General features: G+C 42.8%; 1 protein-coding gene and 2 long non-coding RNA genes across 5 annotated transcripts in view; 1 reads left to right on the forward strand and 2 right to left on the reverse strand.

The window, feature by feature from the left end:
- The window catches only part of agap3 (ArfGAP with GTPase domain, ankyrin repeat and PH domain 3), a 170,497-nt gene that overhangs the window by 90,639 nt on the left and 52,289 nt on the right, over positions 1-27,569 (reverse strand). The window contains exon 1 of one of the 3 annotated variants that reach the window (XM_052088387.1): positions 4,404-4,560. The exons of 1 other annotated variant lie outside the window; for it this stretch is intronic. In XM_052088387.1, the coding sequence (XP_051944347.1) occupies positions 4,404-4,515 (112 nt within the window). In that variant the 5' untranslated portion in view covers positions 4,516-4,560. Of the gene's footprint in view, positions 1-215; positions 2,168-4,403; positions 4,561-27,569 lie in introns of those variants that run through there. One more of the 3 variants, XM_052088385.1, reaches the window with a different exon arrangement.
- LOC127616791 (uncharacterized) lies at positions 4,519-6,625 on the forward strand. The gene is made up of 2 exons (XR_007967174.1): positions 4,519-4,676; positions 4,769-6,625. It is a non-coding gene; the product is annotated as an uncharacterized LOC127616791 (long non-coding RNA).
- LOC127616827 (uncharacterized) lies at positions 21,776-27,278 on the reverse strand. Its single transcript, XR_007967213.1, has 2 exons — positions 24,186-27,278; positions 21,776-23,797 (listed from the first exon to the last, which is right to left on the reverse strand). It is a non-coding gene; the product is annotated as an uncharacterized LOC127616827 (long non-coding RNA).

Raw genomic sequence — 27,569 nt, forward strand, 5'->3', positions numbered from 1 at the left:
AGTGAAGGGACGGCGGAAATGGACCCAAAAATAGAAATTCCAAAAGCACTCCACATGTTTTTGAATGCCACCCAAACCCCAAATTCCCCATGTGTTTTTCATTTGCCTGTCCTATTTTTTTAAGTGCACTTGAGACTTTTTTTTTACAGCAACTGGGGGACATGGGGGCGGGGCAATGTGAATAGAGCACACTGAGTGAAGAACTAAAATCTTACCTTGACCTTTATGAGACTCTGTGTCTGCCAGGGTCTCTATGGCGACAGGGAGTGACTTATTATTCAGAGTCATCACATGCTTGCCTTCGCCTTTCGATTCGCATTTGACCAGCTGCTCTTTCCTCCTGAAGCGGTTGGCTATGAGCTGCCAAATGCTGGGCTCCCCCTGTGCTGGTTTGGTCAATTTGGTCGGGCACATGGGTACCTCCATCACCTTGACCTTGCCCCTGCTGCGGTACTGGATGTACTGCATGCCGCCGTCTACAACCTGCCCATCGGAAGATGGCAACGTTCTCCCCGTGAGGTACGAGAAAGGCTGAGGAGGCATGGTGTCAGCAGTTTTGGCTTGAGAGAGTTCCTTTGTCGCCCCTTCACACCCTGGAGTCACCTTGTCCCGTGGCCGAGTCCTCCGGATGCGCATACTCAAGCTCCGTCTCAATGAGCTCAGCGTGCTTTTCGGAGCATCCGATTTTACAAACTTTAAAGCCGACTTGGTACATTTGTCACCATCGCTGTCCTTGTTCTTATCGGGAGAGCTTTTCCCAAATAACCTCCAACGGAAGGCTCCTTTCAGGAAGTTTCCCCCATCGTGGCCTGTGTGGCTCTGCTGCCTGCTTACGTCGTCGTCAGAGGCCCTTTTCCTGAGCTCCAGTACAGTCATACTAAGAGGCCTGGTCTTCACGCTTCTGTGGCGCTCCCTGGGGATTACCTCAGCAGGAACCGGGGCTTGGTGAACCACAACCGGATTGAGACCATCCACGACCCTCAGCTCAGCCTTCCTGGTCCTGTACAGCTGACTACCCTCCACTACGCCTGTCCTTTTCAGGGAGTTTTGCTTGCCCTGCTCCACGAGGACCGGGCCTGGGCCCGAAAGCATGCAAACGCTCCTTGGCCTCCGGAGTCGAACCGGTTCGGGCTCACTTTGCTGCTCCGCCGGTTCGCCATACATGCTCATGCTCCTCCTGCCGAGTGAGGCCTCATCCTGACGTGATCTGGGCGGTACAGCCCGAGGCAGCGTGTGCCCTGTGATGGTGCCATTTCCACTAAATGACAGTATTCTGGTGTGGACACTGACGCGGTAGTTGTGCGAAGTCCGGGCGTCTGTCTCGATGATCTCTGAGGAGTTACCTGAGCTCTCGGAGGGATGTCTCATAAACCCGTCACTCCTCATTTTTCTCTCCACCTCTTCCTCCTTCTCCTCCTCCTCCTCCTCATTCTCCTCAACCACCACATCTTGGCGTAGACTTCCTGCTCTCAGGGATGGCCACCTGTCGAGGATGGGACTGTTCTCCATGATTTGGTCTCCTGGCTTGCAACCGTCCACCAAGGTGCAGGGTGTCACCCAGCCCATTCCTAGCTCGGGGACAGGGTCATCTCCTCGCGTCTCCTTCAATATTCCAGAGATGTGGTAAGTGGTTTTCCCCTGCTGCCGATGGCCAACTGTAGCATCCACTGTCCCACTGCTGAGGAATAGCATGACACTGTACCCAAACCGAATCACACACTACAGACAAAAGGACTCACATGCTGCCAGGAAGTTTTGGTATTCCTCAATTTGAAGACCAAATTCCAGTTCCAGACATAATCCTTCACCTTTGACACGAGAGCAAACTTCAAACAAGTCAGAGCAGAGCCTCGCTCCCACCTGCCTCCTCGTACAAGCACTTGGACGGCCGCCGTGTCCTAAAGAGACTTTGTTCTACTTGGTGGGAGTACAAACCAGCAAACTTAAGAAAAAAAAACCAACAAAAAAACAAACAAGACTTCCACACAGTTGCCAAAGTCACGACTACAAAAGCTGCAAAAATCAACTCATCCCTCCTCTTGGGCAAGTTGCGAACTGTGAACAGCTCTTGTTGCAAGTGCTGCAGACAAGCCCCTTTAATCTCTGTGCTGAGGGAGTGTGAGTCTCTGAACTTTCAAGCAGAGCCATGCAACCCCTAGGAACACATGGAAAACAAGGAGTGGAGCCCACAAGCTCTTTCCTAGACCCGCTGTTCCTCCAGCAGCTCTCGGAAACATGGATAGTCAAACATGGAATTGGGAGCTGATTAAAAACACACACTCACACACACACACGCTGCTGGAATCAACAAAGGCTACAATCTGAATCAGCAACGAGCGGAGACCGTGTTCCGGCCATATGCAGCAACACAACATGAGGGGTGGGGTGGGGGGGTACTTTCACTTTTTAAGTCACAGGCATGTTGTCATTCTTTCATATTTCGGCAGTTCAGTCAGAAAAAATATTTTAGCTACAACTGCACAGACTCATATACACATGTAGTTGGTGTCACTACTACATACACACTGCGTGGGAAGCGAAGAAGCTATTTTTTGGTGGGGAAATGTTCTGTTTTCTCCACAGAACTGCTCATTTCAATATCAGAAAACATTAAAATCAACCATATGGGGGGGGGGATTGTTAGAAGTAGAAGTTAGAAGTAGCACAGCGTCATGTTTGATGATCTATTATTTTGCACAAAAAGAGTCAACATTTGCATTAAACTGGCAGTGTGGTTGAAGCAGGAGCACCACCCCCTTGTGACTAGAACGAGGCAATCTAATGGCGTCACTGGAGCAAGCTGACTGAAATCTCACCTTTTCCTCCAAATGATGACAAAATGGCAAGAGCTAGCAAAAAAAGCAAATTAAGTCATATTTACACTGGCTGTAAAGGTCTGCATTTTAAAAGAGAATGAGGGTAAGACATGATCCAGCACTTGTGCGAGCAATGCAAGCAGTATCTGAAGCAGAAGGTATTCCACAATACTACGAGAGTTGTGCATAATTTATCACCTCACACTTCTGTCCTGTGTTGAAATCGATTGTGGACAAATATTATGTTTGTATGTCACAGCAGACACTGGCATTGACCTGATCAACTTATCTTTAATGGAAGAATCCAGCAAAAAACAAAGCAGTAACGAACAAGGGTGTGTTGAGCTGATTTTAGAGAAAGCGGCAAGATGAACTCAGATTGACCTAATTAAAATTATTAGAATGTCTATGCAGACGGTTTCTATAGTGGTTGTCCTCATTAGGATTATGGGAGAGCTGGAGCCTACCGCAGGTTGGGTACAACCTGGACTGGTTGCCAGTCAATCGCAGGGCACACAGAGACGAACGAACAACCATCCACGCTCACTTTCACACCTAGTAACAATTTAGAGTGTTCCATTAATTTGCCATGCATGTTTTTGGAATGTGGGAGGAAGGCAGAATACACAGAGAAAACCCACGCAGGCACGGGGAGAACATGCAAACTCCAACCAGGAAGACCGCAGCCGGAATCGATCCCTGGACCTCTACACTGTGAGACCGACGTGCTAGCCAATCGTCCACCGTTCCACCATGAAACAAATAAATACAATAAAAATCACATTCGCACATTTACAAAACTTTGAGTTTTCAGTGATGCTAACTTGCAAGGATGGAATGGTGGGCAGGTCGATTGCGTACCCAGAGAAAATACAAACTTCGCAGAAGAAGCACAAAATAAGAAACTCCGAACTGTGAGGCAGATGAGCTAACCATTTGCCCCATTGTGCACCAGAAAATTTTTAAAGGCACAAAACAAGCACGTTCAAATTATAAACGATGTTTCATCGGGTGACGGGCAAACGTAGGACAGAACTCTGTGGTAAACCGAGGACCACCTACACAGGTTGATGTAAACACACTATTGATTTTTTTAAAACTGCCCATATTGATCGTGTCAGTTTGGTGTTGAAAAAAGTTTGAGGGAAATCCCTCATATTGCATCACAGCAATACGGTGACACGCTGGTGATGATTTTGTGGGAGTTATTCACAATTAAATGTCACAGTAGCAAATCCGGTTCAACCATGTGAGCATCAAAACAACATTACACATCGAAGTCAATGTTTTCTTTTTTTGTTGATTTGATTGGTGATGTTCTGAGGAATGAGACGCTACAGCGGCGGAGGCTTCACTACAGTAAGCGCCTTTGTGTGCTCGCTAGTGTGTTATCAGCAGACTGAATGACGACAATTAAAAACATTCCAAGAGGGTTCAAGAAGCCGTCTTAGGTTTCGTTGCAGATTGCGCGGATGAATGCAGGCAAGGTTTTCTGAACGGATATAGTTTATATGTAGATCAATTTAGATGGACCAGGAAGACCTGGATGCTGATGTTGAATTGTTGTTTCATTTTGTATTGTTTTACCTGTGTCCAGGAAGTAGGGATTGGGAATGCTGTACGGTTCGTTATCAAGCAAGGGGTCCTTCTCACTCCATTGGTGTCGATTTCGCCTTCGACTCCCAAAGCAGAGCGGCATAATCTACATCTAATGTAGTTATCATCAACATAGCCACAAAACGGAGTCACTCATTGGCTTCTTGTCCCTCAGATTCAGTAGCGGGTTACTCCTGAACTCCTGGCAGCCACGTTGGATTCCACATCGAAGCGGCAGGGACCGTTTCGTCCTTGATGCTGCAGGTGTAATCAGCAGGGTCCCCGCGTCATGAGAAAGCCTGATTGGATTAAAGCTAATCCACTCTTCTTCTTGTCTCTGTTTGGGTCCGATCCAGGAAGAAAATGAGTGTGGTGCTACGGTCTGGCTAACTCGCCCTCCAAAACAAAGCATAGAGCAGGTAACAGAGATTCTCTTGTCTACTTCTGTCCCGCAGCCAAACATTTCTCCCACTTGTGAGCAGGAGTACCTTGATAGTGGCTGGGCGGGTTTTCACAAAAACTGGACCGGCGTGTTTTTTTTTTTTAAACACTTCCTGAATTACCGGGCCGTCTAAACTATGCAAACAATGCATGTTGGTGAGTACATGCGTGATTGAGCATGCTTGTCATTCATCTGTTTTGGTTTCGCCAACATGGCCGTGACCCACATGACTGAGGTGCCTTTACAACACGCTATCTCCAAATGTTACATATTATCTACGTTGCACAAGAAACGGCTAAGAAGCACGTCATATTTTGCTTTGGAGGGAAGGAGATGAACAGCACTTCAAAGTGGAAGTAAAAATAAACAATGCTTCAATAGACACACACACACACACACACACGCACACACACACACACATGAGTGAGGAGACTCCGACTCCTATAAGAACAGCCACATTGCAAGACTTTACCTGTACCAATTTCGTTATTCGTTTGATGTACATTCTTCACAATGAGCTGTATTTTAGTTTTTACATGATCTTTAGCACTCTTCTATTACGTACGTGTCTACTTTCCTTCACTGCATTACCTACTGTCATTTGTTCAAGTATTATGACACCATAGCAAAGACAAATTACTGCTTATTTTTCAATGCAGTCTGTCCCAAAAGTCACAATATTGTCCATTTCCTTTTTTCCATTTCATTCTAGTAATCAGTCGGACAGACGTAAGACCGTTCGCATTTGACAGTTTCGGGTTTGAAGTTCCCGACTGCAGTTTAGCATAAGTTTGAGAAGCAGGTAATACAATGAATGCTATCCGTGGCAAGCGTCTGGAAAAACGGATAGGTTTCACCAAACTCCTCGGAAAGGCGGTCATGCAAAGCGAGGGAAAGTTTATCCAGAGGGCTGTGCTGGACGACAGCACCAACTAAAATCTCAATTCTGCGGATGCCTCGGAGATTGAGAAAGCTTTACCCACACCGACTGCAGGTCGTTGAATGTCATAATCTTCCACTTGAAGCCTCAAAGCTTCTCAAACTGGCACTAAACTGCAGTCAGGAACAGAAAAAACTTCTTGCCAGCAGAGAATTTTGCAACGCTGCTCCAATGAGCCATGGCCAGGGGAATGATATGCTTACAAAAACTGCAAAGCCTAAGCTGTCAAGTGCTGATGCTCTCACTTCTGTCTGAATGATACCTGAAATGAAAAGGGAAGAAGTTGTCGTGACCTTCGGGACATCCAGAATGGCTGACCAAAATAATTCAGGTCAGTTATTCTCTGTATGATACTTTCACATATTTTTATGCCATGTTTGTTGCCATGCCATGCATGTTTGCCAATTTGTTAAAATTTGGAGGAATGAGAAGTAGCAATACATGATTACTATTGTAGTACTAGTAGTCTTGTTTTGTCACTACAACTGGATGTTAAACAAAGCTTCAGTTTCACAATTACCTGAAATCATACTTTTACCTACCCTGCTCACCAAAAATATTGAAACAGTGAGCCTGATTCCTTTATTACCGTTGACTGAAAACATATGGGCTTTCGCATTTTCTGATTAACTTTAAATAGTACCAAGGTTGTCTCCCAAAAAAAAAAGAAAAAAAATCTGAAACTGAGCATAGAAAGATCACTGTGATAGGACCCGGGTAACAAAACTCACCCCTTTGTGTGAAAAATGAGTGGGCTGAAACACAAGGTGCTATCTCCCAAGTTGGGTTGTGGTGCGGCTTCCAAAAGGGAAATAAAAGCTTCAACTTGTATTTCTTGTCTCGTATTCATCTTCTGATGTCAAACGAAAATGTCTTCAATTCGCAGCAGAAAGGAAATCAACCTCAGTGTGCCTATCATTTGATTTTTTTTTTTGAGGAGTGACTGCTCTTCATGGAATTGATGCTTTCAAGGGTCTTTTGACAAGATACCAAATGAATGAATTGTGTGATGTACGTTCTAAGATGACACAATTTATTTGGACGTTCCACTTTCCAGAACGTCAGTGTTACACCGAGCAGATAAATAGCCTGGTGTTGCGCTATAGCTGCTTGCAGTAGCTCAACTTCTTCAAGCTGACGTCATGTTGGGCTTCTTTCCACAGCAAACATTTGAGACATGATAAGAGTCAGTTCCTTTGCTGGTTGCAGCCAATCTGTACGCTTCATTTTCCTCCAAGTCCTTCACACGCACCCATCAATTCCACACAATCGATTCCGACTTGTACCAATGCGGTCCGTTACGTACGGCTGCGCAATCGAAGACAATCCACAATAAAGAGCTGTATCAGACTGGACACGTGGCAGATAGCCGCGTGCCTTGTCGATGCGAACAGACAGGCGCCATGTGCCACAACCGGCGATGTCTAGGCAGATTGTTTTTGTGACGTGTCCAAGCCACGTAAGCGAGGGCTTTACGAGCCCCCTTGTCACTACAAGGACATGAGTCATGGAGTCGTGCACATATGTCATCACTCATGGGCTTCCTGTGTGCGAAAGTAGAGCACACACCCACCACATACAGCATAAGGCGCGACTTCTCTTTCGGCCCAATATGTACTTGACCACATGCGCTCATACTGTGACCTGGGTTATTCACCTGCACTCTATAATAGTGTCTAGAAAAACATAGTTCATATAATATAATTGAATAGAATGTAAAGAATTAAACTGTTCGTGCATGCTGATTAATTCATTGCGCCTCCTTTTGGTGTGCGTGACTGGGCCACCAAGCGGCTGTATAATATCGGCATGCTGACAAACGAATAACAGCTTCACTCAGATGCTGTTACTGACTCAGTACGGCAGTAATATTAGCCATTTCTTGAAGAGGATAAAAAAGACCACAGTATGCCTTTATGTATTGATGTCTGTCTATGCATGTTTCTGCACCATTTGTGTTCAAATATCCATTGCTTGAAGCATTATAAAGCTGCTACATACACTACATGCTATTTGTTAGCCCATGTATGGCTTTTAGCATGAAGATAGTGGAAGTTATTTGATTCGTTCATCTTATGATTGAATCGGTGATGAGTTTTCTTTTACTAATTGATCAGCTCCCAAATATTTTTTATTTTTATTTATTAATTCATTCATTTCATTGGGACAGTGCAATAAACAGTGCAAATGCGCCGGATTGAGCATAAGTGCTCATTTTCAGCCGTAGTCCCAAATCAGGTTTCTAAAGTGGCACAGTGAGACGCATAAAACTTTAAAATCACGATGGCAGAAATAAAAACCAAATAGGTGAGACATCATAAAACTGACAATTCAAGCACTTGCAGTACTCAATTACACGACAATAGACCAGGACAGACAAATCACTGATAGCCTCAAATCTGCTGGCCAGAAGCCCACTGGAATGGGCTGGAGTCTGGAAATACTGATAAAAAAAGTAACAAAAAAATACTGATTGTCCAAAGGCTACTTTTGTTTTATGTTTGGTTTGACAGTAGATGTCAACCGAGATGGTATTAAATAGCTTGAAGCCTCTTTTTTGAGGTTTAAATCACTGTCTACCATTCCTTTGCTTGTTGTGAAGTTAGCTGAATTCGCTGCTGGCGGACATCCCTCATATGTCAATTTTTTTACCCAAAAAACAATTTTTTTAAACCGTCTGATCTTGAAAAACTCTGAAGTCGGTTATGTCGTGCCACTGCTGTATGTTGCTGCTGCATCTGCTTGACTGTTAATATTTATAAATCATATGCGTTATTATTAACCCTTTAATGCACCCTGTAACCTGACAGCATGATAAGCTGTCCACTGCAGTAACCGCTATCCCTGAAAGGGTCAAATATAAATATATTAAAACATCACTGATTGCATTATTAGGTACGCACAAAACCATCCGTCACCTGCGTTATACAGGAATAGCCAATGTAACTCACAAGGTGCAATGTTAGAGGAACAAAACACATCTTCACTTCGTTGTTATTGATGTCACGCTTCCAATTTAGCCTCGTCGGAACACAAGAGAGGAAATCAATGTGTCTGCAGTCCCACAAATGAGAGGGAAACTGTTTGGGGGTGGGAGGGCGTGGAGAGTTGACATGTGGCAACATTGCGGCCGTCACAAGCACCCGGCGGCCTCCAATTGCAACTGATGACTCCCCGTGGCCTGGTTTGAATTGTTATGGGCACTCTAATGAGTTCCTGTGTATGAGCTAGAGTATATATTCAAAAATAAATCTGCCTTTAGAAATATGATGTCAATGGGCACACTCATTGCAATTGTTATTTACAATTGTATACAGTACATCTGCACTGCATCTTATGGAGAGTTTTTCCTTCATATTTTGGTGTGCTCTTATCAAGGCTTTCGTTCACTATTGTGAAGCAGATGGTACTAATCACAAATTGTCTGGCATTTTTGTTTTTGGGCTCAACTTGGGTATTTTTATGTTTTTGTCATTATACATGTCACCTTAAAATGAGAAACATTTACAGCCAATTAATGAACTCCATCAATCTTTTTTTATTTTTTTATTTGAAGAACAGACAAATGCCTTTGTGAAATTCTATTTATTCCAGTTTAATGACTCTGTGACAAATTAATCGAGAACTGTTCATTCTGCAGTTTATTAGATCAGCTCAACATTATTTATTGAGACCAGATTCCACAGGCCTTTGTAGTTCATTACAATGTCTTTTATATTTTTTTGCAAATTTTGCCGAGCAACAGGTAAAACATGAGGATCTAATTTTGCCGTGTCTCGTGTTTACCAGCATTTACCAGGCCAAAGCGAATATTTTATATCTGAAAAAAAAATCTCATGATACACCCACAACAAGAAGTAGAAACACATCTAGTAGGAGAGCGTTTAATTTTTCTTCCTGTCAGTATATGTCACTGGCATAGACAAATGAACACAAATGTATGATTTGCCGGAAGCGTCTAATTTTGGGATTAATTAAACAAAACTGGATAGCTTTGGCACCCCACATTGGTTGAAAAGTGACCCTCTTATACCTAAACAGATTTATCAATGAAGCTCTTGTTTTGGGGTCGCACGGCGGTTGACTGGTGAGCACGTCAGCCTCACAGTGCAGAGGTCAGGATTTCGATTCCAGGTTCCAGCCTTCCTGTGCTGAGTTTGCATGTTAACCCTGTGCCTGTGTGGGTTTTCTCTGGGTACTCCGGCTCCCTCCCACTTTCCAAAAACATGCATGGCAGGTTAATGGTACACTCTAAATTGTCCCTAGGTGTGAGTGTGAGCACGGCTGGTTGTTCGTGTATGTGTGCCCTGCGATTGGCTGGTGACCAGTTCCGGATGTACCCCGCTTAACCTCGTGAAGATAAGTGGATTAAAAAAAATGGATGGATGGGCTCTTGTTTTGTGTACCTAATAATATGGTTGGGGAGTGCATAATAACTCTGCAGCGTTGCAAGTATAATTTCCCGGGAGACTGCTCTCGAAGGTATGTCAAGGTGACATGCTGGCAGACGCAAACACGCACGGCACTACTCCTACACCAGATCAATAATGTGTCAGTCGAAAAAGCAACTATGTGAGCTGTTGTGTCATCAGACATTTTCCAAATGAAAGTAACTGAACATTTTGATTTGAATCCAGAAAAAGAAGTAATTTGCTTTGAGTTGACAGCGTTGCCTGTTTACCTGCTGAGTGATTGCGACACAAACTGTGGTGCTTGCAGGGGAAACGTAAATGAAGAACCTGTCAAAATGTGCTTTAAATATTTATCGCGCTGGGATAATTTATGACGCGTAATTAGAAGTGTCGGCAGCCGTGTGGGACTTTTCACATTTTATTTACTATTGTTCAAATCTCCGTGACATAAATAACAGTATCAAATAGAACCTCTGATGTTGAAAAGAAATACAAAAGGGTGTTGTTTTTTTTTCGCGATTCTACCAAAGAAGAAGACCCATGATGATAAACACATCACTGTAAAACATACCGCGACATCCAAACACATCTCTGTCATGGTTGCTCAGTACAATATGGTGATGTCAATCAAGTTTAAACTTTAGCGTACAATTTTTTTATGAGCAAGGACATGATGTAAATTGGGAAATACAATTATATCCTATTACGCATACCAAGGCTTCTAATTTTTTTCTTGGAGAGCAGTCTTGTGACTTAATGACATAATTCAAAGAGCAACTTTCATATTTTGTGGAAAATGTTTCTTAATCTGCCTGTATTTGAGTATTTATTCATCTAACATTTCTGCCCTGTCAATTTGAAATAATGTCTTTTTTTATGAGCGCCTGTATGTATCTCTCTCTCTCTCGATGATATAGATATATACATACGTACATATATGTCCATTCATGCATCCATCTATCCATTTTCTGATCCGCTTATCCTAACAAGGGTCGTGGGGGGTGCTGGAGCCGGGGAACACCCTGAACTGGTTGCGAGCCAATCGCAGGGCACACAGAGATTAACAACGATACACGCTCACACTCACACCTGTGGGCATGCCATACATGTTTTTGGAATGTGGGAGGATACTGGAATACCCAGAGAAAACCCACGCAGCCCCTGGAGGAACATGCAAACTGCACTCAGGGAGGCCGGAGCTGGAATTAAACCTGGTACCCCCGCACTGTGAGGACCATTAGCACACATGCGCTAATCAAAAATGTGAACATCGAAAATGTACATTTTTTTTTTCCCAAGGCGAAATTGATTTAGAACGACTTAAAAAAAAAAAAAGACCATCTATATTTTTTTTCCCTCTGCGACAATATGATAACACCACTGGAAAGTTTATTTGTAAGTCTGTCCAAACAAGCACGCAATAAAAGGAAATACACAACAGCAAATTACATTTGCTTTTACTTCCCGCAACCCCCCCACCCCCAGCCCTCACCCCGGTCCCCAGGCAATTACGTATTACCAGCCAATTTGCCAGAAGATATCAATCTAGCCTGTGCGTTTCCACCTCGTCCTTTGCAACAACGGCAAATTCACGTCTGCAAATGAATAAGCCAGCAGAAGGAAGAAGGCCGCAGACAGCCGGCAAAGTTTATGTTAATGACGCTCGCACTAGTGCCGTTGGCGCGTGGGCGTTCGGCGAGGAGAGCTTTTTAAAATTCAGCTGCACCAGCGACCAGCATACGTCACCGTTGCTCCACTGCGGTGAAAATGATAGGTTCCAGGACATCTGTGGGATGTGGGGTTGGCATTGTGGGGTGCAATCCAGACAATTTGTTTCCTACAATTTTGTTTGTACGTGCGAGACAATGGATGGTGAGGAAGTTTATAAGCACGGTTGACGGATGCAAAGAAGGCAGAGGGCAACTGCTTTGAGAGAACACAATTAAATGCGGCAGCACATTGCGTGCTTGCACCTGCAGCCGGCCGAGCGCGATGATTACGATTGAATGGGTTCAATTTTCCTGTGCGCATCCAAATGGAAGTCCAACGTACATTTCAGTAAGTGGGAAAGCGCAGGGGAGTCACCGACAGAAAGGATGACAAAACGAACAAGCGGGAGTACGTGGGAGGAGGCTGTACTGTTTCTCCAGGCAGCTTTGTGTGTGTATCAATGTGTACACTTGTGGAAGTGTGTGATGGCTTCCAAGTCTCGTCCACATCAAGAAACTCAAGTCATGCAAATCAACTTTTCGAGATGATTTTTGTGCACTGATTCCGAATCTGCACTCATTTTTTCCCGAGCACATCCGGTTTTCATAATAATAATTATAAGTAGGGCCCAGCCAATCAATTGGCTGATGGATTAAATCAGAAAATTATGACCAAATTGGTGATGTTTGCAAAATGTTTTCATCTTTATGCTGTCAAACTGTTTATAGCAGTTGTTGTAGCTAATTACAAATCAGGTGAAAGCTTGCACTGTTGTCAGACAAAAAAATATCTATTTATACTATGATAAGGAGATGAGATTGCAAATACAGTAATCCCTCGTTTATCACGGGGGTTACGTTCCAAAAAGAACCAGTGATAGGTGAAATCCGTGAAGTAGTGAGCTTTATTTTTTAGAGTTATTATACAATACTGAACTATGTATACAATGAAACCAAAGACCTAAACCTGTTTTCAGGCCCAAGCACAAAAAAACCCAAACGTTTTCAACAAATAACCATAATAGTTTTTGGAAATACTGTACTGTAAAATAATATTGCTTGAGCGTGTTCTCAGGTGTCTTTGGCGGTGCAGAACATTTCGTCAACATTGTGGGGTATGTGCTGTATGTACAAAGACGAGGTGCGGAGACTGTTCACGTTGGTCAGTTCCTTAGCCAATCAGGATGCAGAACGCAATTTACCGGTTAAAAGCATTTTAAAAACTGCACTAAAACAATCAGTGAAACAGTGAATCCGCGGATTCACGCGGAAGGTGAACTGCGTTAGAGTGAGGGATCACTGTACAATGTAGCAACCAGATAAGCTAATGTTGAGCCTCGGTTTGTATTTTCCAGGATCATGCATGCCCTGTGGCACCATGATGCCTCTCACAGTTCAAACTTGGTACTACAACTTACAACTGGTTTGGGGAAAGAGACCTGCACCTGCGATTGCCTGTGGAGCTTCAAGTTTCCTGTGTATGTACACGTGCTATGCTTTTGGGGTTATTTTTCATCATTGTTCGGAGTAGGAAGCAAGTACTTTTTTTCCTCATCATTTGTGGGGCGCTCATTTGAAAAATTGTTCTGGGTGCACCCAGCTTTCATTTATGCTCACTTTGAGGGTGCCACCTTCTGAAACTTGCTATCTAAAACCTTCTCCGGTGCAACAGCTTTGAAGCACTATTGCTTTGTGTAATCTTTATGATAATGTCGAAGCAAGCAGCAAGAGCGCTGTTATTTTTGGCAGCACCACACGGAGAAAGAGTGAGGAAGCAGAACCGAGGTCTGCTTTGATTACAAACGAATCGGTTACACCTTTAATGTCCCGTAATAGCAGTGTTGTCAAGCGGTTGAGATAATACACGGCTGCAGAACAATACAAAATTCATATCATCCCACAGAATCCACTGCACCTTCCCGGGTTTAGGATAAGGCCGCTTGTAAATTTTATGAAAAGCAGCTTGCTCTGTTCTGATCAAAGATACTTCATCTAAAGCACACCTCCAATGTGCTGACTGTCCATCCGCAAATTGATCTTATCAATCATGTCCTCTTGAAGCTTGACGGACTTGGCGCAAAACATCTGTGTTACTTAATGTTCTTGCTAATGTGTCAAACCAGATTGTACTGGCCAACCGCCATTTTCATATTCTCTCGCAACAAAGTGCAAGATGTTTAGCACCATCTGCATATGTGCTGCATTATTATTTGCCTCTGCCGTACATCTGATAACAGACATCCATCCATCCATCATCCATCCATTTTCTAATCCGCTTAATCTCATCAGGGTTGCGGGCGTACTGAAGCCTATCCCAGCCGTCTTCGGGCAATAGGCGGGGTACACCCTGAACTAGTTGCCAGCCAATCGCAAGGCACAAATAGACAAACAACTATTCACAATGACGGTCACACAATTTAGAATGTTCCATTAACCTGCTGTGCATGTTTTTGGTATGTGGGAGGAAACCGGAATACCTGGAGAAAACCCACAAAGGCACGGGGATAGCATGCAAACCCCAGACAAGATGGCCGAAGCCAGAATTGAACCCTGTATCTCTGCACTGTGAGGTTGACGCGCTAAACACTCACCCTCCGTGCTGCCCTGATAACAGACATTCAGAGGTAAAACAAACAGCCACCATAAAACGACTCCCACAGTAGTGCAGGCAGGTGGCTAACAGCTAATGGCAACATATGGCTAACCAGCTAATAAATAAAGAAGCTGCATCTGGACAAACTTGGAATGTGCTTGAAAGTTAACCCTTAGTTACAAACTCTGTGGAATTTGAGGAGACATGTTAACGTACAACTTTATCTTCTGTCATGATGAAGCAATTAGGCTACCAGCGTCACAATCAACCTCCATTCTCCCGTCGAATAACAACGCAGGATCAGAATTGTTCATTTTTTCATCTAGCAGCTGCAATCAGTAGATATAGATATGGATGCAAAGAAATGACTCATGCTTAGGAACAAAAAAAGTTGATTTGACATCGCCTCCATTATGAGCTCATCAGATCAACATGTCTTACACGTAACTAGAAATGAATGGTTGTAGATTAGGAGGTGGGAAAAAAATAATTGTATTGTTTGATTTAAGATATGATGCGGTATTGTAGGACTGGGGAAAAAAAGTCAACCGACTTGGTTGCGTCGACCACAAAAATTGGTCAAAACCAAAAAGTATGCTTCGAAACTATTCATTCATTAATTATGATTTTTTTTCCCCTGATTTTTTTTTCTCATGCACAGAATCAATGTTCCATGGTTAGGTAATATACCCTCTCATTGGTAGTCAGAATGCACTCTATGGTGTTGTTAGACTCCTCCACACTTCACTATACTGTACTGTATTGTATTCATTTTTCAAATGATGCCAGTGTGAGTCATGGCCATTGACTGAAATGCCTCTGAGACACGTAGAAAGTAACTCAGCTCACGCTGAACAGGCTAAAGCCTCACCACAGTTAGCCTGATCACTATTTAAATGGGCAGTAAAGTGGTCATCTTTTTCTAAATTCTAGATTCCCAGAGTCATCGATGAAATAATCGATGGGATGATCAATTCCAAAAAGATTAATTTGTGACAGCCTTAGGGTATTGAGACACCAAATCCCTCTAGATCAGGGGTGCCCATTAGGTAGATCCTGATCTACCGGTAGATCTAAGACAGGTCCCAAGTAGATCCGAGGATTGTCGAGGAGAAAAAAAACAAACCAACATTTGTGTGTCCTTGTACATGTTCGTAATATTAAGTTTTGTGTTAATGTAGGCTGCACCCTAATCATCCTATCAGTCTCATTTTCACAAAAATAAAAAAATCAAAAAAATAAAATAAAGCGGGTAAATCTTGAATTTACCGTGGCGCGTGATTACGTCACCGGAAGTTGTTAGCGCTCAGCAGTTTGCAATTGCAGCTTGCGATCAGAGCTGTTGCGCTTTATATTTTATCGTCATGATTCTCATTCAGAGTTTGCCGAGAGCACGAGCAAAGCATAGGAATCTAGGAGGGCCCAGGGAAGCACTTTAAAACGGTACGTGTGAGCTACGATAGTTAACAGGCTGCAAAAGTGCGTCACATGCCTCCGTTTCATTCTGTTTCTCATCATGGCGTGCGCGCGTGCGTGTGTGCGTGTGCGCGTGGGTGTGTGCGTAATCTTTATTGGCCAAGTATGTAGAACACAAAGAATTTGTCTCCGGTAGTAGAGGCTACAGGAGTAATGCAATAACAAGTAACTACGATAAACAAAGACATGACATATAGTATCGAAATACTTTTCGTAGCGTAAGGGTACCATTGTGTAGTCGTAACACCCAATGACAGCTGTGCAACAATGTGCACCATATCCGGCAGAGATAAAGTGATCCGATCAGAAACAATGTAGTGATTCCAGCGGGAACCACACACGCGGTTAATGGGGTCCGGGTCGCGATCAGTGAAAAAACACAAAGGAGGGTTTGCTCCCCCATAGGAAGTTTTGTGTAAGTGTAAGTGGGTACTAGCATGTTTACAATACATAAAAAGTGATTATACTTGACATATTTGAGACAAAGACAACAGCAGTGCACTTATTTACTTAAATCTGTCATTACAAAACCTTATACAGTAATTAACATTCATCAGCAGTAGGATTTTCCATGCCTTTGTCTTTGTGGTGCCATATATTTTTTTCCGGAATCCTTACTGTCCGTTGCAGTCAGATTTTGTCCTTTTTTGTGGCAGCCACAAACCTGACTATGAAACACAGGACTGACATTGTATCGACTGACTGATTTGGCACACCTACACAACCTAATGGGATCCAATCCACTACTAATACTCATGTGAGTGGAACGAAATCGTCAAAATTATGTTGAGTGTCATTAGACGATCAGGACAATCATCATTTGCATAATAATTTGGAACGCGTGGTGCAAATCGTTGTTCTTTGCATGTGTTTTCAGCACTTCAACCATTTTTAATGTATTTAGAAACATAACGATGAGATCCCTTAAAAGGGTCTTTATGATTTTTATTTTCAGAAGTACATTTTTGAAGTGAAAAAGTGACAGACACAGCCAAAGCTGGCCAGCAGCATTCGTAAACAGTCTCTGTTTCTTCGAAAGGCCCAGAATAGCATGGCATTATGGCACAAGCTTCCGTGAAATTCCCTTTTGTCCGTGTTCCTGTGCCACGTGCTCATGCTGAGACAACAACCATCGCAGCTGAAAGCACAGGGTTTTTTTTGTATTACCCTGCAAAGAAGTCCGCAGAAAACACTGTCACTCTTTGCTGCATGACACCCACTCGTACGCAACACACATTCGCCTCGTGTTGACAAAATAAAACATTCAATACCGCTCCCTGCACGGCAGCCCGGTTACGCAATCGGTGCATAACGGTGACGCACCCACAATTAAACAGGGGACGATTATTTTTTTATTTATTTACTTTTTTTTTGACTGGCCTGCCTGTGACAGATGCGACTCTCAAATGATCCTCCAGTGAAATAGCTTCGGTGGAGCATTAGTTCCGCAGGTGACTGACATTTAGCTTCACTTCCCACTAAATGGCATTGACTAAATTAGGCGCAAGCAATTTGGCATGCCAGAAAAATACAGAGAAGCAGCAGACAGGTAAACATGGTGCAGACGGCACATGTTCAAAATATTTCTCCACCGTAATATAAATATACAGTATATACATATATATATATATATATAGAGAGAGAGAGAGAGAGAGAGAGAGAGAGAGAGAGAGAGAGAGAGAGAGAGAGAGAGAGAGAGAGAGAGAGAGAGAGAGAGAGAGAGAGAGAGAGAGAGAGAGAGAGAGAGAGAGAGAGAGAGAGAGAGAGAGAGAGAGAGAGAGAGAGAGAGAGAATATAAAATCATGCTTGGTGCACAGCACAAAAGGTCACACCGCTTGCACTGCTACGTTAGATTAGAGCGAGTCAATCGGAAGAGATTATTTGCAACTAAATCGACGGATGGTGGAGTGGTCAGAGAGGCCAGGGCAAGCAACTGCATCCTTCTTCATGACAGCATCGTTTAAAAGCGGATGTTGGAGATGACAGTGTCTTCTTCAAAATGACTTGATGAGCAATACAAATGAGCAGGAAGTTAAGCCTCATTAGAAATGATGAAATAGCAAATTAAATGAAGGGGGTGAGGGTGCTCAATTTGCCAATGAGTTCCTTTCAGTGAGTAACATGAATTTGTATCCAAGTCTGAACGTGTATGACAAAGTGATACATCGTGACGGTTCTAAAGATTTTTGTATGTCGGGGAGGAACTAGATTTAGCTTGTCTTGTAAAAGGAGAATGAGAAAGTTATGCAAAGTATATTGCTGGTGTCACAATTTCTGCAATCTACGACTGTCCGGCCCTCACGTGTGGGTGTTATTTTTAACAAATTATCAACCAATCTCGAGTTTTGAAAATGGCTTGAACTCTTTGATGATGCTATGCTACTGGTTGAACTCAACAGGATTTGCAAAAAAAGGTAGGTGCACTAATCAATGAATAACTCTGGCTGTTGTTTAAGTAAACATTCGATTCAAAGTATTCTACGTGTACATGGATGCAAATCCTGTATGAAAACAAATCATATGAGTGCATGGATGAAATCCTCCGGAATGGTTTACAACTAACAACACTGCCAATATAATGTGCAGAGTGGCCAACAACGCAACAGAATTACCCTAGCAATGACAATGTGGTACACCAGGCATGTTCAAAGTCCGGCCCGCGGGCCAAATCCGGCCCGCGGTCGAATTTCCTCCGGCCCTCGGCCCCTGTCATAAAATCAGTGCCGTCTGGCCCGCAGGTTGGGCGCAATGGAACACGTGTTGCATTGACTGAGGTCTCGTAGACTGGTGAGTGATGTTTCATAGAGTACTGCTTCCCTCTAGTGGCTAAATGAGTAATAGCATTCACTAAATGAGTAATAGCATTTAGACACTAGGGAGCATCACTTACGAGTTAACAAGACATCACTCCGTGTTTATATTGACTGATATGTCATATTTCAAATAATCCTTGCAGTTGTGGATATGTGTATTGCTTGTTCATTTCCCTGTTGTTCGAGTCAAAGGTTTTGTGACTATTGAAAAGTCATGGTGATACATTTTATGTTTCAAATCAATCAATTTGCACTCAGGAGACTTCTGTTTAAGAAAAAGTCAAGTGAATAAGCAGTTGCATGTGATATACCCGTTTCAAATGAACCAAAAGAAATTCTTAAGATTGTTGAAATTAAAATAAAAATGGAAATGTGAAACAGACTGGCTTACTAAAATTTGTTGAACAATATTGTTGTTCAATGTAAAGAATGTCAGCCAAGTTCGGCCCCCCGACATTTTACCACATAAAATCTGGCCCCCTTGGCAAAAAGTTTGGACACCCCTGTGGTACACCAACCCACTATGACGTGTGCTCTCAGTGCGAGCGGACCAAGTAGATAATCCCATTGTGAGCAATTTACAGCACGGCACAGCATTGAATTGCAAACAATAACACTAGGCTAATAACAGCAAGCCTATATGGTTTACCGTTCTTCCAATCCCGATGGGTCCCATCTCCACTCCATGTCCGGCCATTAAGACACAACATTTTCTGCATCCTGTGAATCTGGCTCTTACATATATGGTCCAATATACACCTTGCCAACAACTTTCTCTTCCTACAACTCTTCAAAAACCTGGGTCCCCTCAGATAAGTAAGTTTTAGATTTCTGACTGGATTTGTACACTTTCCAGAGAGACCCCGGCAATTGTTGTTTTAAAGTGACACCACATTTCTAGGTGTGATGCTCATCAGGATCTCGCTTTGGGAAAATGATTACTTTGTCAAATTTAAGAAATAGAAAGTATTTCATTCATGCTTTATTTAATGTTTTTTTAATTACTTGTGGCATAAAAAAAATGCTTTGGAATTTTCGAAAATTTACATAAAACACGCTTTTTATGAAAATATATTTTAAGCACACCAGTGACTTTTATGTTAATAATTTTTACATTAATGGAACATCAAACATCTTAACAATCCTTTTCTTTTGTAATTTGACAAACTACAAAACTGTGTGCATGCTATTTAGTAGTAGTATTATTTAGTAATGTGTGCGTGCATCCACTCATGTATTATTGGATGCATTACATCATCGCTTCTACTTCTAAATTATCTCCATCATATTTTCTCACTTTTGTGACACTCTTTGTCCTAGTGCCTGTGTGGGATTTCTAAAGCAATCCGTTTTCCTCCCACATTCCAAAAGCATGCAAGATTGGTTGATTGAATGCTCTAAATCAGGGGTCCCCAAACTTTTTCCTGTGAGGGCCACATAACTTTTTCCTTCTCTGATGCGGGGGGGCCGGTGTCAGTTTGTAACATCGTAACAACATAACATAACAACACGATCGTAGGGGAGCTTAAAAAATTTATTGTTTCCCAGAAAGCCACACATAACCAAATAACCCTTTCCAGGTTCTTTACAGAAAAAAAGTCAGGAAACAAATAATGCCACTATTAATTAAATAAATAAGAACTAAATACCCTTCTCTGAGTTCTCCACAGAAAAAACAGGAAATAAATAATAACCAAACAACTCTCTCTCTTTATAGCCCCTTGAAATCCACAAAAAAAAAAGAGTTCTGCCATCTACGAGAACGCCACCTATCTTGTTTATGTCTGCTACCGTCTTGTTCACGTGTTCTACTAATTGATCTGAGACACAACTAAAACATTCTATGGTGTGTAAATAACTTTGTGACTTTGATTTCAACCCTATTCGCGTAATGGGTCATTTTGCCCCTAAGACCAACTTTGTACTTTTTTTTTTTGTACAGCTTCCATGGAAATGTGAATAAAAACATTTCAATTTTTCTGCAGTTGGGGACAATCTAGGAAAAGTCATAAAATTTCAAGTTAAAAATGATCATTTGGGGGGGGGGCGTTTTTAACACGTGATGGGTCATTTTGACCCAAGGACAACAGGAGGGTTAGAGGGCCGGGTCAAATGTGCCCGCGGACCACAGTTCGGGGACCCCTGATCTAAATTATCCCTAGGTGTGATTGTGAGCGCGGATTGTTGTTTGTTTGTGTTTTGTGGCCGGCCACTAGATCAGGTTGTACCCCGCTTGTTGCCAGAAGACAGCTGGGATAGTCTCTGGCATGCCCGTGACCCTTGGGGGGGGACAATTGTGTTTTTCTTCTTCTTTGGCTTTTTTTTATTTCCTCATTCCAACAGAACATTTTTAAAAAACTTGACATTACAGACTTTGTAAGACTCCAGGTTCCTGACTATCAAAGTTAAGCTTGAATGCCGGGTTCACTATTACGAATGCTCAACTGTGTTTTACACATGAATGGCGAGTAATATCATTATAAAGTGAGGCTTTACACAAAGGATTCGCTCAATTTCAGTGATGTGATATCATATTATTTCATGCGCGACGAGCACCTTGAATGTACTTCTCTCAGTGCAAGAAAAAAAAAACCCATTGAATTGCACTAAATGGCCATTTAATGAGCAAGAACCAAAACATCAATATAGATGACACTTTCTGGTGGTTTAACTCCTGAATTCAATGCACACTAACTGCGTGGTATGCAGAGGGTGTGAGAAGAGATGCATTATTATTATTCAACATTAGCACCTCATTGAGATTTCAAGTGCCACAACATGATATGGCTGCTCTGCAAGTAAAGTTTGCAGCCATTGATCCACTCCCCGACACTGCCAACCACTAACACACACACCAAGCAGAGACTCATCCACACTCTCTTGAACATCCACATTGCCACAGGCGGTATAATGAGCTGAGAAATGGATTTCAGAGCTACTCGGAAACAATAAAAAATATTTGCAGCAATGCATTGCCGTTATTAGATTGTTTTAACGATCACAAATTCTTTCACGAGCAGAACCTCTGAATGAATTCAGGCTTAAACTGTCCAACTTTTTGGAGCTCTATGCTACAATTATTTCAAATTGTGGAGATTGTGTTGAAGTATTTTAATCTTTTGAGGAAATATGGATGTGGAAGTTTTTATTTTATTTAACCGGTGCCATTTGCGGGAGATTTTTAACGTGCACATACAAGAGTTTCATTTTAACCTACTTTTTTGGGGCGGATTTACAGTAGAGTTACTGGCATACTTTGGGATACAGTAGTCTTTTAATTTGGAAAAAAATATCATGGACTGCTTGAATTTTTTTTACTCAATCTAAATTACTCTTTCTAATTGAGTGGCAGAATGATCAAATAATATTGGAATACTACAGAATTGTATTTTAATGAACACGCAATATTTAGGGTTGAATTACACATGATGTTTGGTGTTTCTCTGCATGCAGTGGACCCTCTTTGGTTTTTAATTGAGCACTCCTGACCTAGACAAACCTCCGCTCCAGTTCTCGCTCTTGTTGACCACGACATCATTTTTCGTCCATGGAAGGGAACTGCTCTTTAAAAACCGAGACCATTACAGATAAATGCCAGTTCAGAAGCTTTTCTGATGCGCCACACTCATCTGCACCCACAACCTTCTAGCTGGAGGAAGATTCTATTATGTGAGCCTCTGTTACGTAATCCTGCATGATAAATAGCTGCGGTCGCATATGTGCGGGCGCACACACACACACACACACACACACACACACACACACACACACACACACACAAGAACAAGAATGAGACTATTAGAATCCAGGGGAAAACCCCCACACGACTTACAGCCTGATCTGGAGGAAATGTTGGTGCTTTTTGCCAAGACATCTCCAGGGATAGAATTAGACTTCAACTGCCATTTTGGAGAAAAATATGTCTCAAAGTCACATAAGTGGAGGTTGAAACGTCATCTATCTTGCATGACTGCTGCACATGGACTTCAGCTCAGGGAGCAGATTGTCATAATGGTATCCCTCAGAGTGCCATCATGACTATGTTCCCTTCATATTTTTACACATAAACAACAAATTAATGCAAAATGTTGAAGGCAATTTTCAATGTTGGTATTTTTAGCAACAATCATTAAGTTGAACGTACATGATTTGCTTACGTCGGCCGCATTATGTTGCCAGTTGGATCTGGCCCCCCGGGTCGCGAGTTTGTCACTCGTGATCAAAATACAAAATGATGCCACAAAAAATCTTGTAATAAAACGGGAAGACATAATTAAACTTCAGTTAGTTTTTTTTTCAAGCCATTTGGTCTGTGTTGAAATGGACATAGGTGAAATACCTCGTACATATTCATTTTAAATATATTGTCATCTCCATACACGAAATATGTTCAATTGAAAAGCATTGAAAATGCAATTTTGGATCTTAAAATTATTCTATTTGATCATGTCATGTTTTCAATTCGGACCACAGGCTTTCAAGTTTTACTTTTATATTCGGCCACTAGAGGGTGGTGTCTTTCTACCAATTCAAGGGATGGGGCAACATTTCACCCTTTGGCTTACTTGGAACTGAACCTTAAGTTTCTATTCCTGTTGATGTTTTATGGAAGGGATTTGAGTCCTTTCTCTTTTATAGGACCCCTCACGCCACAAAACTATGGGTAGAAACATGATTTGAGATGTACATTTCAGGCTGAACATTAACTCACAAAATAGGAAAAAATATTAATGACGAGGACCAGCCGTTAGCTAGCTTAGAGCAGGGGTCCCCAACCTTTTTTTTGTCAGACAATATTTTCAGGGAACGGCATTTCAGGTGTGGTGAAAATAATACAACAAAATAATATGCTATGAGCTGCATGAAAACTGGCGTTTTCGAAAAATAATAACAATAAACACAAGGAGCGTCTAATCTGGCTGCAACACTCTGATCGCGATGGTAATGTTTAATGCATTCAAAATACGATACAATGCAAATTTAAAGTGCATGAAAATGAACTGGGCGGCCCGGTAGTCCAGTGGTTAGCACGTCGGCTTCACAGTGCAGAGGTACCGGGTTCCATTCCAGCTCCGGCCTCCCTGTGTGGAGTTTGCATGTACTCCCTGGGCCTGCGTGGGTTTTCTCCGGGTGCTCCGGTTTCCTTCCACATTCCAAAAACATGCGTGACAAACTGATTGAACACACTAAATTGTCCCAAGGTGTGAGTGTGAGTGCGAATGGTTGTTCGTTTCTGCGTGCCCTGCGATTGGCTGGCAACTGATTCAGGGTGTCCCCCGCCTATTGCCCGAAGACAGCTGGGATAGGCTCCAGCACCCACCGCGACCCTAGTGAGGATCAAGCGGCTCGGAAGATGAATGAATGAATGAATGAATGAATGAAAATGACAACTCATCACAGCCCCGAGCTTGATTTTCTGCAACCAGACCGTCCCATCTCGAGGTGATAGGAGACAATGACACCTCAAGTGTGTGTTTTATGTCCAGGCTACTTCGTATTTTTGTTTAAGTCGCCGTTGCTGCAGAAAACCCCCGCCTCACACAGGTAGCATGTCGGAAATAGCAACAGTGCTACTGTGGTGATCTCAGAATATTCAGCCATAATTTTAATCCAGTTGTCTCGAACGTCCTTTTAAGGCCGCCGTCATTTGCGATCTCCAGCAGTTTTTTAACTAATTTTTTAATGTCTTTTTTATTTTATTTTGTTTTGTTTTTTAGCGTAATCGGTCACGTGACGCAGAAGCGTGGTTTGATAAGTGTCAAGCGTGACAGAGACGGATGTAACGGAGAATCCGGTAATTTTTCAAAATAAAACATCTTTCGTATTCCGAAATAAATAAAACGGAATTAAGGCAAGTTCTTTCTGTGCGGCCCGGTACCAAATGCCCTGCGGACCGGCACCGGTCCACGGACCGGCAGTTGGAGATCCCTGGCTTAGAGGGGATGCAGCTACTCTCAGCCGATAAGGATTTGCGGCCGCAACAGCTGCAAAACCAACCTGCATTCTGCATTTGGCCATGGTACTGCTCTCCATTATGTTTGGTTTTAAACACGACTTTCACTTGACATGAATCGTAACACACCGTTAATGTTTAAAATTATACCAATGCACCTGGACCTCACTTTTAATTACTGTAGATTCTCTTGAAAGCAGATCTCGGTGCCATGGATTGCGTGCGCCTTTGGACCTTCCACTGTGGTTTGCACTCACGTGGCTGCAAGCTACTCGGCTGCTGTAGTGTCACGGGCTATTTGTAGCTGTGCCATAGTCCGGCACGCTGCCAATTTAGACCCGACACAACCACAATGAGAATGTGCTTCTTTGCCCACTGCTAAGGCAGGGGAAGTGTTTCAGGACTCAAAAGGTAAAACTGCAAAGTGAGTGCTGATTTAGGCTCTGTGTGTGTGCGCGTGTGTGTGAGAGATGTCCAGGCTGGTCAGTGACACTACAGTGACAGCTGCAGGACAGCAGACGTCCGTCACGCTTTCTCTGTGGTCACTGAAGCCTCCTTTGTGTGCATGCGTGTGTGTGTGTGTGTGTGTGTGTGTGTAGAGAGCAGCTCTTCTCCATTCAGACGGACTGATCAAGATTGCATGAATGACAATAAGGGCAGATGGTTGTCAGGGGCTTAGCGAAAAAAGACATTTAAAAAGTGAACATCTTTGAGTGCATGTGATAGCTACGGCCCACGCAGTCTGAATGACAATTAGGGCCTGAAATCAAAGAAGGCGCAGCCGAGAGCAAGCTGGCCACTGGCCACTTTATTAGGGACAGCGTTACAAGAGTTTTAGATTGCAACGTTCACTTTTCATCGCCGTACGTTTCTGGCCGAGATGTTTTTGAGTAAGAAGCAAAAGCAAAGAAGCGTGAGGATTCTGAAATCTAAAACCCCTTAACTCTACAGTACAACAACAACAACAAGCGACTTGCCGTCTGAGGTGATGCGATGTGATTTGATTTTTCTTTTATGATGAAACGCCGTCAGAAACACAGCGCCTTGGCAAAGCCTCGCTTTTCAAGTCACCGACGGCAACTATAAAGTCGAAATTGAACACGAACCGTTGCAACAAATGTAATCAGTGAAAACAAAGCAAGGCATAAGACGTGACAGGTTTTACGTGTTTCTTTTTCCGATTTCATTGTGCAAAGAGTCCCCTGCAGAATATGTGCATTCATGACAAAAAAACACGATGAAACATTCAAGCCAACTTTGATTATTATGTATTATTGGCCTACATCTATATGATGTCTTGAGTTTGACATGAAACTGCATCAAGGCATAGTTGTATAGGTGCCCCCTTATGTCTTATAAAATGCAAAAAAACACCATAAAAAAAGACCGATGAGGTGGTTAGCGCCAACAACAGAGCGGGTGGGTCCCTGGGCTATAGAGGCTTCAAAAACAAATATCTTGCCCTGTGCGTAGGTCTTGGATGAGCAGAGGGAACCCCACCACTGAACCTTTGGTTGGCTGAGCATTCGGCCAGAAAACCTTGACCGCAATTATATATTATGACGTCCCAGTCGAATATAGACGAAGGAAGCCAACCCTGCAGTTTAGCGGGAAAAGGCGCAGGAGTGGAATGAATGAGCATGTTTGGCATCCATTGTCAACAGCGCTGCTTTACAGGGTCACGGGTGGGCTGTAGCCTATCCTTATTGACTTTAGCCAAGTAACGGGATACACTCTGCATTGGTTGCCAGCCAACCACAGAACACGTAAGAGTTCACACTCACATTAATAAGGACATCTGAGATTCTTCAGTGTATTTGGAGGGAGGAACATGTACACGTGTGCATGGGAAGAAGCCAGATTCTTACCCAGAACCCCCCGACCATGAGGCAAATGTGCTAACCACAAATTCATCACGCTTGCCCAACATCACGGATTTAATGTTTTGGGGCTCTTTACAATAGTGAATTGTTTTAGCAGCGATACTCAGAAAGAAAAGCTCAGATCCTAGGACACTGATAATTTCAGGCAAGCAAGTACAACAACGTGAAACATAAGCTTGTTTTCAGGCCACCATGACTGTCATTACTGTGTGGCAAGACTGTTAGGAAAACACAGGGTTGAATGTTAACATGTAAGTAATGACAAGTGCTTACTCGAAAAGCTGATCCGGTGTGTGTGTGTGTATGTATGTATGTACAATATGTATGTATGTTCATACATCCATTTCCTAATCCGCTTTATCCTCACAAGGGTCGCGGGGGATGCTGGAGCCTATCCCAGCCATCTTCGGGCAGTAGGCAGGGGACGCACTGAACTGGTTTGCAGCCAATCGCAAGGCACACAGAGACGACAGACAATCCGCGCTCACACTCACACAGAGGGAAAATTTGGATTGTTCCATTCACCTGCCATGCATGTTTTTGGAAGGTGGGATGAAAACGGAGTATCTGGACAAAACCAATGCAGGAACGGAAAGACCATGCAAACTTCTCACAGAAGGCCGTGCTAACCAGTCGACCATTGTGCCGCCCGCTCAACCCCCCCACCCCTCCCCACTCTCCACACACACACACACACACACACACACACAGTGGTACCTCTACTTCCGAAATTAATTGGTTCTGGAAGAAATTTCTTCACAAGAAAATTACTTATATAAAACATGTTTTATAAAGCAGAATAATGCATCAAAATAAGTAACAAATACATGTTACAATTAGATTATCGCACAAGAAATGAGATATGTGCATAATGTAAAAAAAAAACAAAGAATAGAGTCAAGAATAAAAATGATGGTCACTTTGGAACTTTGAACT

Source organism: Hippocampus zosterae, chromosome 15, assembly GCF_025434085.1.
Source record: "Hippocampus zosterae strain Florida chromosome 15, ASM2543408v3, whole genome shotgun sequence".
NCBI lineage: Eukaryota > Metazoa > Chordata > Actinopteri > Syngnathiformes > Syngnathidae > Hippocampus > Hippocampus zosterae.